The sequence below is a fragment of the Brassica oleracea genome, chromosome C5 (assembly GCF_000695525.1).
Source record: "Brassica oleracea var. oleracea cultivar TO1000 chromosome C5, BOL, whole genome shotgun sequence".
In the NCBI taxonomy this organism is placed as follows: Eukaryota; Viridiplantae; Streptophyta; class Magnoliopsida; order Brassicales; family Brassicaceae; genus Brassica; species Brassica oleracea.
This window is the reverse complement of record NC_027752.1, coordinates 9,972,281-9,988,062: the sequence shown is the minus strand read 5'-3', so window position 1 is coordinate 9,988,062 and position 15,782 is coordinate 9,972,281. Positions and strand designations below refer to the sequence as shown.

Here is a 15,782-nt window from a genome sequence, read left to right as displayed (position 1 = left end):
TAGGTTGTGAAGAAGCTTCCATGAGGGGTGACGTGAAAAGAAGCACCAGAATCAACGATCCATGAGCGATCATCAGAGCTAAGATTACATTCTCCAACGAGATATAATTCTTTGCTCTGGTCTTCCACAATGGTGGTAGTCTTGTCTTCTTGCTTCTTTGTAGGATTGAGCCGGTCTGGTTTGATATTACCGGCTTGTTTGTCTTTCTTGAAAAACCGACATTCCGACTTCATACCACAATAATAGCATGTAACTCTTGGACGTGACTTGGATCTTCCTCTGGATTGGTCTCGTCCTTTGCTTCTGTTGTGAGCACGAGTCTCTTCTCTACCCTGTCTATCAATAATGTTAGCTTCTGAATAAGAACTCGAACCTCGCTCCTTCCGGCGAACTTCTTCTTTTAGAAGGCTATCAGTGATGGTGTCCATGATAAGCTTTCCCTCCGGTGCTGAATTGCTTAGAGTGACAACTAGTGTGTCCCAACTCTCCGGTAGTGAACTAAGGAGTAAAAGGGCTTGCATTTCGTCTTCAACCTTCATATCAACTTTGTTAAGCTGATCTACGATCCCCTTGAAATTGTTCAAGTGCTCCATCATGCTCTGGCCATCCTTGTACTCCAACTTTACCAACCAGCGAACAAGAAGAGCTTTATTTCGAGGTGTTTTCTTTTGAATCATGGATTCAAATTTTGTCCATAATTCAAAAGAATTTGTGTAGGTAGAGACATGTTCAAAGAGAGATCGGTCGACATACTTAAGTATTACGGTAACCGCCTTTCTATTAAGAATCTCCCATGCTTTATCATCCTTTCCCTCCGGCTTATCCTTCATGATGATGGGCTCATGCAAATCCTTGCAATAAAGGTGATCTTCCATCATCGATTTCCAATAAGTGAAGTTGTCCGTCGTGAGCTTGAACATGTCACCTTCAAAGGTAACGGTGGCCTCCATCTTCACTTCTTCAAAGATAACGGTAACCTTGCTCTGATACCAGCTGTTGGGAAAGATAGCGGATAGTATTTTCTTCGAGAGGTTAAGATAGAATGTAGACGGTTTATGTTTGAGATAACCTTCGTATTTTAGGAAAGGGATTTTTATGAAAGACTTGTGTTTGGAGATTCTTTTAGAAACTTTCTTAGAACTCTTTCTTGAATGTTTTCTCTCAATTGCTTTTCTTGATTCTTGGATGATACAAATGGTGCTAAGCACCCCTATTTATACAAGTGAAGAAGCAAACTCTAACGTGTTCTAGATTTCTCTAAATTATTATCTTATTTCAAAATATCTAACATTAATTATTATATTCCATAACTTTCTCTCTTCTTCTCCATAATTTTAGATAATTCTTTCTCTTTGTGATTTTTTTTGGGCTTTTAATATGGATCATAAATTTGGGTTTTGGAGGAAAAAACCAACACCCCACGCCTCCCTTCTATTTCCTCTTTTTGCAAACCACGGCTTTTCTTTTTCTCTCTTGGGCTGGTCCACTATGGGTGAAATTAGGACTCTAATGTAATAGACTCTGTTGGAATTCGAACTGAAGTTTCTAAGACTCAAATGTCTTATAAGAATGATGTATGGTACAAAACAAAGCATCTCTTCTGAGTATTAGGTATGTTTAATTAAAAAGATCATCTGTAACTCTTTTAAATCCACCAAAATAGCATGTATTATGTATGTAACAAGCTTCTATTTAGTATTACTATTTGGTTTAATAGTAAATATTTTTAATTTTATGTCATCATGACAAGAATATGATATAAATAATTGCATCTGTACAATAAGTTTTCAAAAAAGAAGGAGAAATTATGAATATAAATACCACATTACACAATAACTCTCTCAGCTAGTGACGTTTCCGAGTATTTCATATCTTTGGCCAAAGGGAATCAAAAAGGTTTTTACGCTTGGTTTGTATTATAAAAAGATTTTTTTTAACGATAATAAAAAGAATCATAAAGGTTCAAAGCACATTACTGAAGCAAATAATGAAATAAGAGAGAAAACAGACAGAGATCATATCATTAGATACCATTAAGGAAATGGAGAAAGATGACCAAAGCCAGTCCTAAGTTTTAACTTTTAACCAACTGTAAGAGCATCTCCGTATCCAGAATACATTTTATAATTTCAAATATGAAATTTTTTGTTCTCCAAAAAGAAACTTTAAAACTTCAAATTTAAAGTTTTAAAGCGTGAAACTTTATATCTGAAGTTTCACTATTCAAAACTTCAAATTTGAAGTTTCATATTTTTATTGCATTTTGGTCCCTACAATTATACATTATATTTATATTTTTTAAATATTTTATAGTTTTAATCCTTAAAAATTTTATATAATTTTATTTATAAATTTAAGTTTTACACATAAAACTTTAAAATAAGATTTAAATATTTTAAAACTAGATTTAAACAACAACAATATACAAAATAAACTTTACATTTTTTAAAAAAAAATTACATGAAGATATAAATATTACAAAAATTTAAATATTATAATAACACTAATATTTAGTTAAATTTGATCAAGAACATCCAAAATTTTCTAAATACAATCCAAATTTTTTTGTGTAACCAAAGAAGGTTGTTGTTGTTTTTTAATGTCTTTTCGTCCGATTCTTTCTTATTCATATTCAATGTATTCACGAGTATAAATATCATTGTTAGAAGTTAAATCTTTTAGCATTACTTTATTTTTCTCTTTTACTTTCTTATTCAGATCTAATGTATCTACAAGTATTAATATTACCCGATTTCAACAAGTTTTAGCTCGTAATCTACAGTTTAAAAATGAAAAGAGTCATTTTTACTTTGAAATGCACTAGTTGATCATATATGCATTACTGAAATAATTATGTTATTTATATTTAATTTTTTTATTTTAATATACTATTTTATTAATTAATATTGTTTTAATATTTTTATATATGTGCTAGTTATTTACAAAAGTTTTATGAATTCAAATTAATTATGATAAATATAAGGACCATAGTATAAAATATAAATAGTTTTGAAGTTAATTTTGAAATTTTGTTTTTGGAGTAAAACACCTTTAAAATTCAAATATAGAGTTTTAGAAACTTCAAAATAGAGTGTCTTTTTGGAGATGCTCTAAGTCTATAACTACAGTAGAATTTCTATAAGTCATTACTTGATAAACTAATAAATACAATGAATTAATAAAAAAATCAGTTTTAAATTGGACTGGTGTAAATAAAACATAATTCAATAAAATTTTAACTTTTAAACTTTTAAGTAAATACGTGATTCCACTAGAATTGTAAATTGATAATGGTTATATATAAAACTTGTGTAAGGTTTACATAAACATAAAAACAACGTTGTATTATTTATTTTCTCAATGAAATTCATCTATAATTTTCTTTCGTTTCAGTATTTAGTATTATTTTATCAAACTACATATAAAATGCATCTATGTTCTAGGATATGATACCTAAAAATGCATCAAAAATCTAATAAAATAAACAAAATGTAAATTTTAAAAAATTAATTAATATATAAAAGAATTCTTTTAGAACTGAAAATATATTTATAAAAATAACTTAGAAGGAATTTTTCCACTAAACTAATGATTCTATAAATTAATAAATAATCATAGTACCAAAACTATTAATTTATATAGTTTTTATTTTAGAAGCAAAACAAAAATAAATGGCCACTTTTTAATAAAATAAAGAAAACCTGAAATAAATCATAAAGAATCAAACTAAAATGTGTTGTTTGTAATTTAATATTTATTTATGTATTTAAATCTAAAATTTTATTAATATTTTTATTTATACTGTAGTTATTTATAATTATGGATCTAAATTAATTATGAAAAATATTAATGATCATAGTATAAAATAAAGATACCTTTAAAATTAAGTTTGAAGTTTTGTTTGGAGAAAGAAACATATTTACAATTCAAATAAGAAATTTTACAGATTTTTAAAATAGAGTGTATTTAAGTTCTTACTATAAAAAAAAGAGTCAGTAAAAACAAATAATTTTATTTGAGCAACTTTTTACAAAAATACAGAACAAAAAGAGAAATATGTTTAATTCTTGGTAACAGAAAATCCGGCAGCAATTAATCACCCCTTTTAAAATTTGTTTCCCCCAATACTTTATCTTTTCCTTCAAATCAACCCCTCTATTGCTTCTTTCGTAGTTTTTGTCCTCTGTACATTTTAATTTTGTTGTCTTTAGGGTTTTCCGAATTTGTGTTCCCTTCAATCTCCTGTCTGTCGCTTCCAGATCCGCTCCAACACACACTAGCCGTTGCTTTCCCGCCACTTTCATAACCTTGGGATCCGTTTCCAATTTCAAACAAAAAAAAAAAATCAAACCTTTTTTGATGGCGATACCTCTTGGGATATATCATTGGACGTCGCAAAGGTGGGCTTGATGGCAACTTGCTCTCTCCCACTCGGTTAAGGCCACTCGTCGGCATCAACATTCGTTTCTCTGCTTTCGTTTCTCTTCATTTGTGTACATTAGCTTATCTATATAAGCTTCTCTGAATGATTTCTTGTTTCTGCAAATTTTGTTGTGTGTTTTCAGAAAGGTCAGTTAGGACATGGAGATATGATCCAACGTGACAGGCCAACGGTTGTCTCAGGACTCTCTACTCTAAGTGAGTTTCTTTTCTCCTTTGCTAGTGGATAACTGTTTGAGGGATATTGAGTTTTAACTCTTTGTTTGGACCAGTCGTAGTTAAGCATTGATTTTTTTGGGTTTTATTGTTTTGTTGAAGGCACAAGATTGTGAAAGCAGGAGCAGGGAGGAACCCACACGGTTGTGGTTAGCGAAGAAGGCCGGTCCTTTGCTTTTGGGTGGAATAAGCATGGGCAGTTGTGTTTAGGCACCGCCAAAAACGGTATGACAAAATCTTAAATCTGTTTCTGCTTGTTGTGTTCCTCTTTACCGTTATAATGGTATGAAATATGTATCTTGCAGGCTTTGTTTCTGCAGAAGTTGAATCTTCGCCTCTTCCATGTGTTGTGTCTGATCAGGTCACAGACATTGCCTGTGGGGCTGAGTTTACAGTGTGGCTGAAGGAGCCTCTATACTGTATGGTTTCTTTAATCTTTGGTCTTGTTCTGTTGTCTCTTGACTTTAATGGCTTGCTGTATTGAAAGTGTTTGTTTGATTGTTTATAGAACTGCTGGACTCCCACAGTATGGTCAACTTGGTCATGGAACTGATAATGAGGTAATCTATTTAGATTCTTGTCTTCTACTTGTAGCATATTTGCACTGAAACTTCCAAACAAATTGTATGAGCTATAGTTGTATCTTCTCATGTTAAGTAACATTTGCTATGAATAATTTAATTACTTTAGTCTCTTTCAGCTGAACTTTGATGAATAGAGTACGGTTAGATGTCTCTGTCTTTTACTTTAGCCAGGTTACATTTCTATTGTGCCTTTTCAGTTCAATATGAAGGATAGCTCGGTTAAACTCGCCTACGAAGCTCAGCCACGTCCTAAAGCCATGGCCTCTCTTGCAGGTGAAACAATTGTCAAAGTTGCATGTGGAGCAAATCACTCAGGTATATACCCATCATTCCTTCTTCTCTCTCTCTCTCTCTCTCTCACTCACCCACCAATCTTTGCCTTTCAAGAAAGTTAACTTCAATTTCTAAAATTTTCAATATTTCTCTCATTTCAGTGGCCGTCGATAAGAATGGGTTTGTTTACACGTAAGTAGCTTCTCTGTTTCATTTTAAACATCTTCTCTTTCTTTTTATATTGTCTAATACATGTTTTTTCTAAAAAAATTTTAAAAACATATTGCAGATGGGGCTTTGGTGGATATGGAAGGTTGGTACTAGTCCATCTCTGAGTCTTTACACGGTAGAATTTTAAAAGACCGGTAGTAGATATTGGTTTGTGTCAATAGCAAGGCTTGGGGACATAGGCAGCATCCTCGCCGCATTGATGTGTTTCAGAGACATAAAGTTTTACCTCCTAATGCTATTGTCTCTGCTGGCTCTGCAAACTCTGCGTGTACTGCTGGCAAGTGACTTTTATCTGAACTATCTTTATTTCTTTTGCCAGTCTTATGTTCCGATATCTAAAGTTTATTTGTAACTTTTATGGTTTTCAGGTGGAGGACAGTTATATATGTGGGGTAAGATCAAGAACAATGGTGATGATTGGATGTACCCTAAACCTATGATGGATCTAAGGTTTGCCCAAGTCAAGATTTCTATATTGCTTTTGATGTTTGATTTTAACATTATGATTCATTATGCAAGTGGTTGGAACTTGCGGTGGATGGATTCAGGAAGCATGCATCATTTTGTTGGTGCGGATAGTTCATGCATAAGCTGGGGTCATGCTCAGTATGGAGAGCTTGGTTATGGCCCCAACGGTCAAAAGCAATGCCACTTTATATAACTTAACTTTAGTTTAAAACACCACATTTATACTACCATTGAAAACCATGCTTGTTATTTCTCGTTTCAGATCCTCTGCAGCGCCTAAAAAGGTGGATTTACTCTGGGAATGCATGCAATGGGGTGAGTTCTCAAGACCTTACCACAGAAATGATAAATTGGAAAGTCTTGTTTTAATGCCGTTGTGTTATGTTTTCTGCAGTGTGGCATGCGGTTTATCCCATTCTATGGTAATAGTTAACAGAACAGATATAACTGATCGTCTTGAGCAGGCAAGTTAAGAAAAAGCCAATTCTTGTTTGGTTGATCCCTCCAAGGAAAGCTCAAGGTGATAAGTTATTTAAAGATTTTGTAAACCAAAAGACTAAACCATAAAGCTAAACCAAAATGCATAAAGACAATAATTAAACCAATGTCTAGTAAACCGGATAGCCGTGCGAGCATTAAAACCATACGTAAGCGAGAGAAAAAATATGCCTTCATTCATAAAAATGTCTTATAAAGAGTCAATTCAAAAAAAAACACTGCATAATAATTCTAAAACATAATTTGTCTTCCCTTCTTTTCTAAGAACTCATTGACTAAACTTTCAAAATCAATGTTCCTTAAGAGTTCTCTCTCGATAGATAAGATAGCCAAATCACTTAATCTTTCTTGTGATATAGTCGAACGAAGATAAGATTTTATTAGCTTCAACTTCGAAAAACTCCTCTCAGCAGATGCAACCGAAACAGGGATGGTCAACAATATTCGATTAGCAATCGATGAGTTCGGATAAAAATCATGAACACTTTGCAAAAAGTCTAGCACTTCAGTAGGCTTCTTAACTCCTTCTGGTAAAGCTTCTCTTACAATTTTAAGTTCAGCAAAAAGATCACTACCAACAATATCTGAATGATCACCATGAGTTAGAGAATCTTCAAGATTGGCACAGGAAACCATCAAACTATCATCACTTGCTGACTGCAGTTTCTTCAAATCAAACAAAAATCCAAATATTTTTTCATACTTCTCGAATTGTTCAAATCTTGTCCCAAGCGAGTAGAGAGCTTGGTCCATGATCTGAATGAAGTAATCAACTCTAAATTTCTCTTCGGGTGATAATGTCACACTCCCCTCTACATTCTCTGAACTCTCGCCATGTTGTATTTTTCTTTTGATTACTCGCTTTCCTTGCTTGGGGAACACAGCCTCAATCTCCATAGACTCTGCAAGTATTTTAGCCTCTGATTTTGCTTTCTCAAAACCTGAATCTCTATATTTTTGAAGATAAGAAACCAGCCCCTTAAGTTGAGCAATAGCAACATTAATATCCATGTCTTCTGACTGCAAACTCTTACTCACAATGTTGACAACAGATAAAAGATTGTACCAAATAACCAGGGAAACCAAGAACTCAAAACTTCCAATTCCATGTGTTTCACTTGTTGCAAGACATTCAGCTTCGCTCTGCTCTTGTGGATCAACACTATTTTCAGCAATGTAAACTAAAGCGTTCATGATTTTAGGAGCTTGAAACCGTATCGCCTTAACACTTTCACCATGGCTCTCCCAACGAGTATTCGACAAAGACTTAAGTGTTAGACCATCTACATGATCTTCAAAGATTTTCCAGCGCTTATTTGAAGCTGAAAAGAAGTTATAAGTACGCTGGATGATTCCAAAAAACGAGATCCCCTTTGAAGAAGTCCTTGCCATATCACATAGTGCAAGATTCAAACTATGACAACTACATGGTGTATAAAACGCTCTGGGATTAATCTCAAGAAATCTTTTTTGTACTCCTTTATGCTTTCCCTTCATATTAGAGCCATTGTCATAACCTTGTCCTCTCACATCATCAATTTTCAAATCAAAAGCAACCAATACATCTTGCAGATCACGAAAAAGCCCTTCTCCAGATGTATCATCAACTTTCAGAAACGTTAAAAAAAATTCTTCAACCTTAACTGAAGTTGTGGACACATCTACACACCGTATGACAACAGTCATTTGTTCATGATGACTGATATCTGGAGTGCAGTCAAGAATAACAGAGAAAAATTTTGCACTTTGAATTTTCTTGATGATCATACCTTTGATCTCATTGCCCAACAAAGCTATTAACTCATTCTGAATTCTGCCACTGAGATAATGAGTACGAGATTCACGTTCTTTAAATCTCCTAAGATGTTCGATCATCACAGGATCAAAATCAGCAATCATCTCGATAAAGCTTAAGAAAGTCCCACAACCTTCTTCTCCAATCTTTTTGTTGCTTCCACGAAATGCTAAATTTTGTTTAGCAAGAGTTTTCACTACAGAAATTATCCTAAGCAGCACTTGTCTCCAATGGATTTTCTCTTTGTTGATTTCATCTTGAGCATATTTGTCAATGGTCTGATTCTTTTGCAGCCTGAGATCTAGTTCTGCCCACTGCTTCATACATAATATATGTTCACGACCAGATTCATGTTCTTTAAGCCTTTTCAATACATTTCTCCAATCGTTGAACCCCACAGATGCCAATTGACTACTGTCACTCTTATTGAACAATTTGCAGCAGAAACAAAAGATCTTGTTTAGTTTTTTTGAATAAAGTAGCCAACGTCGATCTTGTTTTTTCCCATCACCCAATTGTCTTGTATAATGCAAATGAGAGAAATGTCTCTTAACACCATCCTTGGGAAAGTTGTAATCTATTGGCAATCTTTTCGCAGGATCTTGTACAACCATAAAATCTCTCGACTCAGTCCATCATTTTTTTATGTTGTCCCAATTTCCAGGATCATACATATCTATGTATCCACAACGCTCCTCGAGATTACCACTCTTTTCACTTCCATTCTTATCCCCATCATCTTTTTCTTTCAACTCTTCCTCATTCAAAACATTCATATTTTCTGGCTCATGACTCGGTTCTTCTCCATGATCCTCACCTATATTTTCATCTACTTTATCTTCTCTAGACGTACCATGTTGTTCTTGTTCATCATTATTCTCTACAAAGGTATCAAGAGTTTCAGATTTTTTGAAATACCTTAATAAACCATTCTTTTGAGATTTTGCTTCCTCATCTTTTTTGTTCTTCTTTTTTCTGTTGTCTGCTCCACACGGTTGATGTCTTTTGTTCGATGACATCATTCTATCAACATATAAAATTCTGATTGTTATTCACTGTTTCACAAAATAGATGAAAATAGATAACGATAGGTAGCACTTTTACCTTAGTTTGAATTGTAAGAGAGAAAGTGAGATAAAGCTACTTTGTTAATAAATCTTAAACTTCAAAAATCAGAACTGCAGGTTTGTGTGTGAGAAGAAGACGTGATCAGAAGTTGGAAGAGACAGAAGACGTCGTGAAATTGGATTTGTTACCCTAATTTTTGTAAAATTACATGAATAATTTTTTTAAGTAAATTTAACTTTAATTAGTGAAGTATTAATGAATGTCTTTATGTGTTGTGGCCCATATTTAGCCTATTGATAATATTATAGTTTAAAACTCAAGCCCATATAAAATATATATTAGTACTTATGATTGGTAATATTAACTAAACATATGCTATTAAGTGTTTTTTTTTTAAATGATGCCCTAAGCCAATGTTTCTTTTGGTCTCAAGGTCGCACGGCTCTCCGGATAGCTAATAGATATTCCTGTCACACTGCCAAAAGAAGTGCTTCTAAAAAGAGGAAAGCGTCAAAAGCTTCATCTGATTCTGAACAAGACGGTGATGAAGAAAACAACGACAAGGAGAAGGAAGCTAAAGGTAGTGACAGCGACTACAGTGATGATGATGGAGAAGAAGAAGCCAATGGCAAGAAACAGAGCACTCGTAGCAGAGGACGTGGCCGTGGGGGACGAGGCCGCGGCGGCCGCACTGGTAATAGAAAAGCTTCGCCGGTTAAGACCAGTGGAAGAAGAGGAAGACCACGTAAGTCTTAAAAACTACTCTCGACTCCGAATTTTTTGATGTTTTTAACAGTTTTTCTCTCGTTCTTGACACGATGAGAGGCTAAGAAACACTTTTTTAATTGCTGTATCAAACATTTGTTTAAGCTTATCGGCTTCTGTATTCTGATGTAAACCACATCGAATGATTTATTCATAGTCAAAAACATTTTCGATTTGTAACAATTTTCTGATCTCATCCAAGGACAAAAGTGGTACGGTTTTGTCTTGACTGATTTCGGATAGCATGCAGCATGTGCACTCATTAACTATCAGTACTGTATAATACAAGTGTATGGTACTGTGTCGATCACTGTTCAATAGAAGTGTATAACATGGGAGTATCGGGATCTCTCAGTGGCTAAATATGAATCTATTTCTATCGATTTCATTTTCATTTAACCCCACACTTTTCTTAGTTTTTTTTTGTTCGCAAAGGCACGGAACAATGAATATCTACACAAGTTGCCTAGCTGGCAATACTGTGTACTCGACGCGTGTATATAATGTCAATATTACAATTGAGTAGTGGTTGGGAGGACTCGATCATTTGGTAAGAGAGAGGTACCCCACACCATCCATTTCCTCTTTTTTTTGCAAATCACGGCTTTTCTTTTTCTCTCTTGGGCTGGTCCACTGTGGGCCCACAAGCCCATCTTATTCAATTTCCAAAACTCCCTTCTTTCCCTGTTATAAATTTTTTCAATATAAATTCAAAGAAAAACTACAAACCTTGAAATTGTAGGAAACGATAGATAAAGATTTCTGTCAATTAAATAAAAGAATACCAAAAAGACTTATGAGAAAGCTTTAAGAAACCATTTGCTTCAGTCTTATAAACATTTTTGTTAACATATCATTGTCACTATTGCTTACATTGCAAAAACCAAAATGTTATCAACATATTTAACGGTTACTTTAAACCAAATCGATAATGATGATTAATAGTATACATTTAAATTGAAAAACCTGAAAGTGATGAGAGAGAGAAAAGGTACACATGGAAAAGAAAAAAAGACAGAGAGCACATGACAGTCACATGCGTGGTATTATTTTAGGTGAACTAACATTATCGAGTTGCCAATTTGCCATAATTGAATAATCCCCCACTAATTCATTATTATTTTCATCCAATCAATCCAACACAGCTTTTAAAGTTTTGTTAATCGACTCATACGAATCCAACTAAACGCATCTATCTGTTGGTCTTCCTCTTCAATAGCATCGAAATATTTTAATTTTAAAAGATAAAAAATCAATAGCTAAATTGGAATTATGGGTTTATTTTTGTCATCAGCTGATGGGGTTTTTATTTTTCGTATTTTATACTCTGCAAGGAAAGTAGTATACAAGGGAAAATGTCACGACAGAGATCTGACAGTGACAGCGTTATATCGCTTTAATTGGCACCTCAAGAGACAGAAGAAGAAGAAGAGGAAAGATTGGCGGATTCCAAACCCAAAACACTAAACCGTATTTTAATTGCTTACTTTGAGTTCCGTTTCCTTCTGCTCCAACTTCCAACGACACACTCTCTCTCTCTCCCTAAACTCTGATCCAACAAAGAAGATAAAACGGTCTGTCTTCAAAGAACATCAACAGCATCGAACATGGGAAGATCTCCAGCTTCTTCTTGTCTCCGTATCATCGCTTGCGCCGGTGGTGACGATGCCACCGAACCTACGGCGGTTTGACTTCTTCTCTTTAATTTCCAATTTAAGATCTGTGTACTTAAACTCCTATGCTTCCGTCAGATTACTTAGGTTTAGTTTTGTCTATTTTTGGTTTATTAATTGTTTGATTATTCATTAGTTATTTATAATTTGGAATTATTTTTAGTTTTTTTTGGTCTGGTCTCTCTAGGAGATCTATACTCGTTTCTTACCTATTGGGTTTTAATGGGTTTTTTTTTTGTGTGTAGCGAGTAAGTGTAGATTTAAATTTGTTGTGTGATGTAGAACAAGAGCTCGCGCGGATGGAGTTTCAGGAAGAAATCTGGGAAAAATCGAGGGTTGATCACTAGTGTTGTCTCTGATACAACTCCTGCTTCTAGGACTAGAGAAACTCTTGAATCTGCTCTCCTCAACTCCCCATCTCCTGACAATAACATTCTCTCTGAAAAGCACGCTTTCTCTGTTGATGATGATGAGAAGACGAAGAAGAGCCAGTTACCTGTTACCTATGTGGCTGAACCTGTGGATGAGAAGAAAAAACAATCCGCTGAGGATAAAACAACGGAGTTGCCTGTTCTTGTGGAATCGAAGGGGACTGAGACTGAGGAGGATGCTGATGCAATTCTGATAGAGAAAGACACTACTCCCGAGGTTGAACCAGAAGCATCTGAAGCCGATGATGTGATGATCATTACCAGAAAAGAAAGTGATGATAAACTTGATGATTCTGTTATCATCATCATCCAAGCTGCCGTACGTGGCTTTTTGGTATGTTCTTGTTTCCTTTCTTCCTATGTACTAATGTTAGTAAGGATGTGGATGAAGCTTTCCTTAACTCCATGAACATGGTAGACATGTTAAACATTATCTCAACCTGATTCTTACTGTAAGTCCTGTTAAACTGCAGGCGCGAAAAGAGCTTTTGAGGCGGAAGAAAGTTGTTAAACTTCAAGCTGCCTTTCGTGGCCACCTGGTTAGGAACCAGGCAATGGGATCGCTGCGCTGTGTCCAAGCTATTGTCAAAATGCAGACGCTGGTCCGTGCTCGCCATTCCACCAAAGATGGTAGCCGTATTTCAGCAATCTCGGTAAGGTTTTTGAGATGGCTTAATTGTGTGTTTTCAGTATATCATTTATTGCTATTGAAAAACTTCGAAATAACAATACTGTTTCTAGTTTCAGGATAAGGCGGAAACAAATGCAGCAACACAAAAGCTTCTTGAAAACAAGTTTGCTAAACACGTATGTTTTCTTTAAACTTGGTTATTCAATGTATTTCATCTATATTCATTTTATTGCACATTTTGATTATAGCTAATGGAGTCAACTCCCAAGACGAAGCCTATCAGCATTAAATGTGATCCAACAAAACCTAGTTCCGCTTGGAGCTGGTTGGAGAGGTGGATGTCTGTTTCCAACCCTGAGAAGACTTCGAAATCTGATATGGAAACGGAAGAGCAACAGTTGGAAGGAACCAAATCATCTCAAGCTGACGTGGTGAACTCTGACTCAACCTTAGAGACCGAAGCTGAAACTGGTCTCTCAATTAAGGTAGCAGCTCATCCTGTTGAGCTATCTGAGACAGAGAAAATGAGCCAATATGATTCACCAGAAGCATCTGCGGAGGCTGATCGTGACTTGATCCAGTCTCATCCACTTGCTGCAAAGGATCCAGAGGCTTTGCTCGAAGAGGATGATCAGCCTAAACCTTCTTTGGATCGTAAGGCAAGCAACCCTTCATTCATTGCCGCGCAGTCGAAGTTTGAGGAACTTACTGCATCCACTGGTTCCAGCAAAGCATTGGTGCTTTCTTCTAAAGATGGTGTTTTAGGTGAAGAAGGCAAAACAGATAAAGATCCATCAGAGGCTAACACTATGAGCACGAAAAAGGATCAGTCTCTGGAAGATGTTGCTCTCGGTGGATCTGAGTGCGGCACCGAACTCTCTGTAACTTCTTCCCTTGATTCACTTGACAAGAAGTCAGACATTGAAAGTGCAGAGCCCAAGGTTGAATCTAAGCTTCTAGAGAACGGCACTCCCAAAACAGACCAAGCAGAGTTGATAGAAATTGATGTGAAAGCTGAAACTCCATTGGCTATTGTTGAGGACCGTAGGGAGGATGAAGTTGAGGTTTCAGTAATACAGAATGAATCAGTTATTAGTACACCAGATTCCAAAAAAAGACAGGCAGAAGATGGAACAGGGCTTCAAGCTTTAACTCCGATGTCAGTCACTGAATCTCAGGCAACACCGGCAAGTCAAGCATCATCTTCAGTTAGAACAAGAAAGGAAAAATCCGGCAAGAGTGGTTCAAGCCAAAAGAGGAAAGTTAGCAAGAAAATAACATCAACTCCTCCCAAACGGGAAACTGGTAACGGTGAGGGTAAGAATGTGAGAGAACAAGAAGAAGGGAAAGAACAGAAAAGCGGGAGAAGAAACTCTTTTGGTAATGATCAAGAAGCAAGAGAGAGCAGCGGAGGCAAGAACTCTCTTCCCAGGTTCATGCAGCCAACACAGTCGGCAAAACTTAAGGTTCAAGAACATAACTCACCAAGATCAAGCCCTGATCTTCAGGAAAGAGACGTTTCCGTCAAGAAGAGACATTCGCTGCCTGTTGGTGCCAATGGGAAACAAGGCTCTTCTCCTAGAATCCAACGGTCTGCGTCTCAAGCACAACCGGGAGCAAAGGGTAAATGAATCTCGTCCTATGGTTTCTCTGCAATACACTGTTTTGTATTGTTGATGCTTTGTTCAATTACTGAGGGAATGTTTGATTCTGCCTTTGCTTTTGACAGAGAGAAAATGGCAGAGATGAAGCTGAAGGGAGTGAAATGGGGAAAGGAAAATGTTAGGGGGGTATTTGATGATTGGTATGTTTGTTTTCAGACAATCCTTGACTCTAATTGCAGACAAACTAAGTGACAGATGAAGAACGGAGAATGGAGAAGGATAGTCTTTTGTACAGAATCGTTTTCTTTTCTTCTTTCAGAAAAATGTTTTATTTGTGTGGCTATTTGGATTATTTGGTTTGTTGTTTTATTGGGACATAACCTGCTCAACTGAAACTCGTGCTATAGATTTTTTTTTTTAATATATTTTTCACAGAAAATTCCCTTCTTTTTTTTTAAGTGTCCTACCGCTGTTTTGGTCGACTTGAAAAAGAGTTATTTACACTTAAAAGGCAGTTTCTGAGTTTTTATTTCATTCAAAGACACTTTCAATTATTGAGGTAGTTTATCTCAACTAAAATGAAACCAGAAGTGGGTTTTTCAACTAGTTGGATCCATTATTATCTCTTTCCTTTTTAATCTTCTTCTTCTATCGTTGTTTCTTTTTCTTTTCTAGCTAAAAATTAAATTTATAAATTTTACTATCTGTCAATCTTTCCAAATAAAAAAAAGAAAAAACACGAAGATCTCAAAATACTTCAGATCCGTTAAAATCTACACCGTCAAAGTCCTAAATTCCTGCGTTTTTCCGTTTCAATCAAGCTATGCCATGAATTTCATCAATCGCCAATCTCCGCACAAAGACTCTTTTGAAGTTTCGACCAAAGCTTTAGTCTTTTTGGGCCAACGAAACTAGCATCGCATCAGACTCTTTCATACCCTTTTCCGACGTCATGGCCTCACATCTCGCCGTCACGGCTCCGCCAGAACAAGTTCGAGAGCACCAATGGCTATTTTTATGTTTTTTGCGCGTTTGGTCCTTTAGGATTCACATAATTGCGTTTTGACCCCAAACTTTTAATTGTGCGGATGTCTACTCGAATTAA

General features: G+C 35.5%; 3 protein-coding genes across 9 annotated transcripts; 2 read left to right on the top strand and 1 right to left on the bottom strand.

Moving 5' to 3' along the window:
• The first annotated feature begins 4,141 nt into the window (after positions 1 to 4,141).
• LOC106344181 (protein RCC2 homolog) lies at positions 4,142 to 10,529 on the top strand. Of its 6 annotated transcripts, none has more exons than XR_001270164.1 (14): positions 4,142 to 4,400; positions 4,566 to 4,638; positions 4,759 to 4,881; positions 4,962 to 5,075; positions 5,165 to 5,216; positions 5,438 to 5,555; positions 5,675 to 5,705; positions 5,803 to 5,826; positions 5,906 to 6,021; positions 6,113 to 6,194; positions 6,264 to 6,386; positions 6,475 to 6,527; positions 6,607 to 6,732; positions 10,007 to 10,529. XR_001270164.1 is itself a non-coding variant. In XM_013783595.1 (12 exons), the coding sequence occupies exons 5-12, from the start codon at positions 5,444 to 5,446 to the stop codon at positions 6,636 to 6,638; spliced, it is 573 nt and encodes a 190-aa protein (XP_013639049.1). In that variant the 5' UTR covers positions 4,142 to 4,638; positions 4,759 to 4,881; positions 4,962 to 5,075; positions 5,165 to 5,216; positions 5,438 to 5,443; the 3' UTR covers positions 6,639 to 6,845. The 6 variants fall into 6 exon arrangements, 1 of the variants encoding a protein (XP_013639049.1); XR_001270165.1 differs by having other exon boundaries at positions 4,142 to 4,463; XR_001270163.1 differs by having other exon boundaries at positions 4,142 to 4,638; positions 6,264 to 6,379.
• LOC106344182 lies at positions 6,856 to 9,343 on the bottom strand. Its single transcript, XM_013783596.1, has 3 exons — positions 8,228 to 9,343; positions 7,853 to 8,020; positions 6,856 to 7,612 (listed from the first exon to the last, which is right to left on the bottom strand). The coding sequence occupies exons 1-3, from the start codon at positions 9,117 to 9,119 to the stop codon at positions 6,942 to 6,944; spliced, it is 1,731 nt and encodes a 576-aa protein (XP_013639050.1). The 5' UTR covers positions 9,120 to 9,343; the 3' UTR covers positions 6,856 to 6,941.
• Positions 10,530 to 11,671: 1,142 nt separating the features above from the next.
• On the top strand, positions 11,672 to 15,098 carry LOC106295284 (protein IQ-DOMAIN 32-like). 2 transcript variants are annotated; one of them, XM_013731141.1, is made up of 6 exons: positions 11,672 to 12,023; positions 12,294 to 12,776; positions 12,916 to 13,095; positions 13,184 to 13,249; positions 13,322 to 14,696; positions 14,803 to 15,098. In XM_013731141.1, exons 1-6 carry the CDS (start codon positions 11,946 to 11,948, stop codon positions 14,820 to 14,822), a joined length of 2,202 nt encoding a protein of 733 aa, XP_013586595.1. In that variant the 5' UTR covers positions 11,672 to 11,945; the 3' UTR covers positions 14,823 to 15,098. The 2 variants fall into 2 exon arrangements, with proteins under 2 accessions (XP_013586595.1, XP_013586598.1); XM_013731144.1 differs by having other exon boundaries at positions 11,673 to 12,023; positions 13,190 to 13,249.
• Positions 15,099 to 15,782: the final 684 nt, after the last annotated feature.

Coding starts and splice junctions, on each gene's coding strand:
- LOC106344182 (XM_013783596.1), bottom strand. CDS start 9,119: ATGGTTGTACAAGATCCTGCGAAAAGATTGCCAATAGATTACAACTTT. Junction 8,021..8,227: donor TGATGATGTGAGAGGACAAG/GTTATGACAATG, acceptor CTTCAAATAAGC/GCTGGAAAATCTTTGAAGAT. Junction 7,613..7,852: donor TGTTGATCCACAAGAGCAGA/GCGAAGCTGAAT, acceptor AAATACTTGCAG/AGTCTATGGAGATTGAGGCT.
- LOC106295284 (XM_013731141.1), top strand. CDS start 11,946: ATGGGAAGATCTCCAGCTTCTTCTTGTCTCCGTATCATCGCTTGCGCC. Junction 12,024..12,293: donor ATGCCACCGAACCTACGGCG/GTTTGACTTCTT, acceptor TGTGTGATGTAG/AACAAGAGCTCGCGCGGATG. Junction 12,777..12,915: donor CTGCCGTACGTGGCTTTTTG/GTATGTTCTTGT, acceptor GTTAAACTGCAG/GCGCGAAAAGAGCTTTTGAG.
- LOC106344181 (XM_013783595.1), top strand. CDS start 5,444: ATGAAGGATAGCTCGGTTAAACTCGCCTACGAAGCTCAGCCACGTCCT. Junction 5,827..5,905: donor GGCTTTGGTGGATATGGAAG/GTTGGTACTAGT, acceptor TTGTGTCAATAG/CAAGGCTTGGGGACATAGGC. Junction 6,387..6,474: donor TATGGCCCCAACGGTCAAAA/GCAATGCCACTT, acceptor TTCTCGTTTCAG/ATCCTCTGCAGCGCCTAAAA.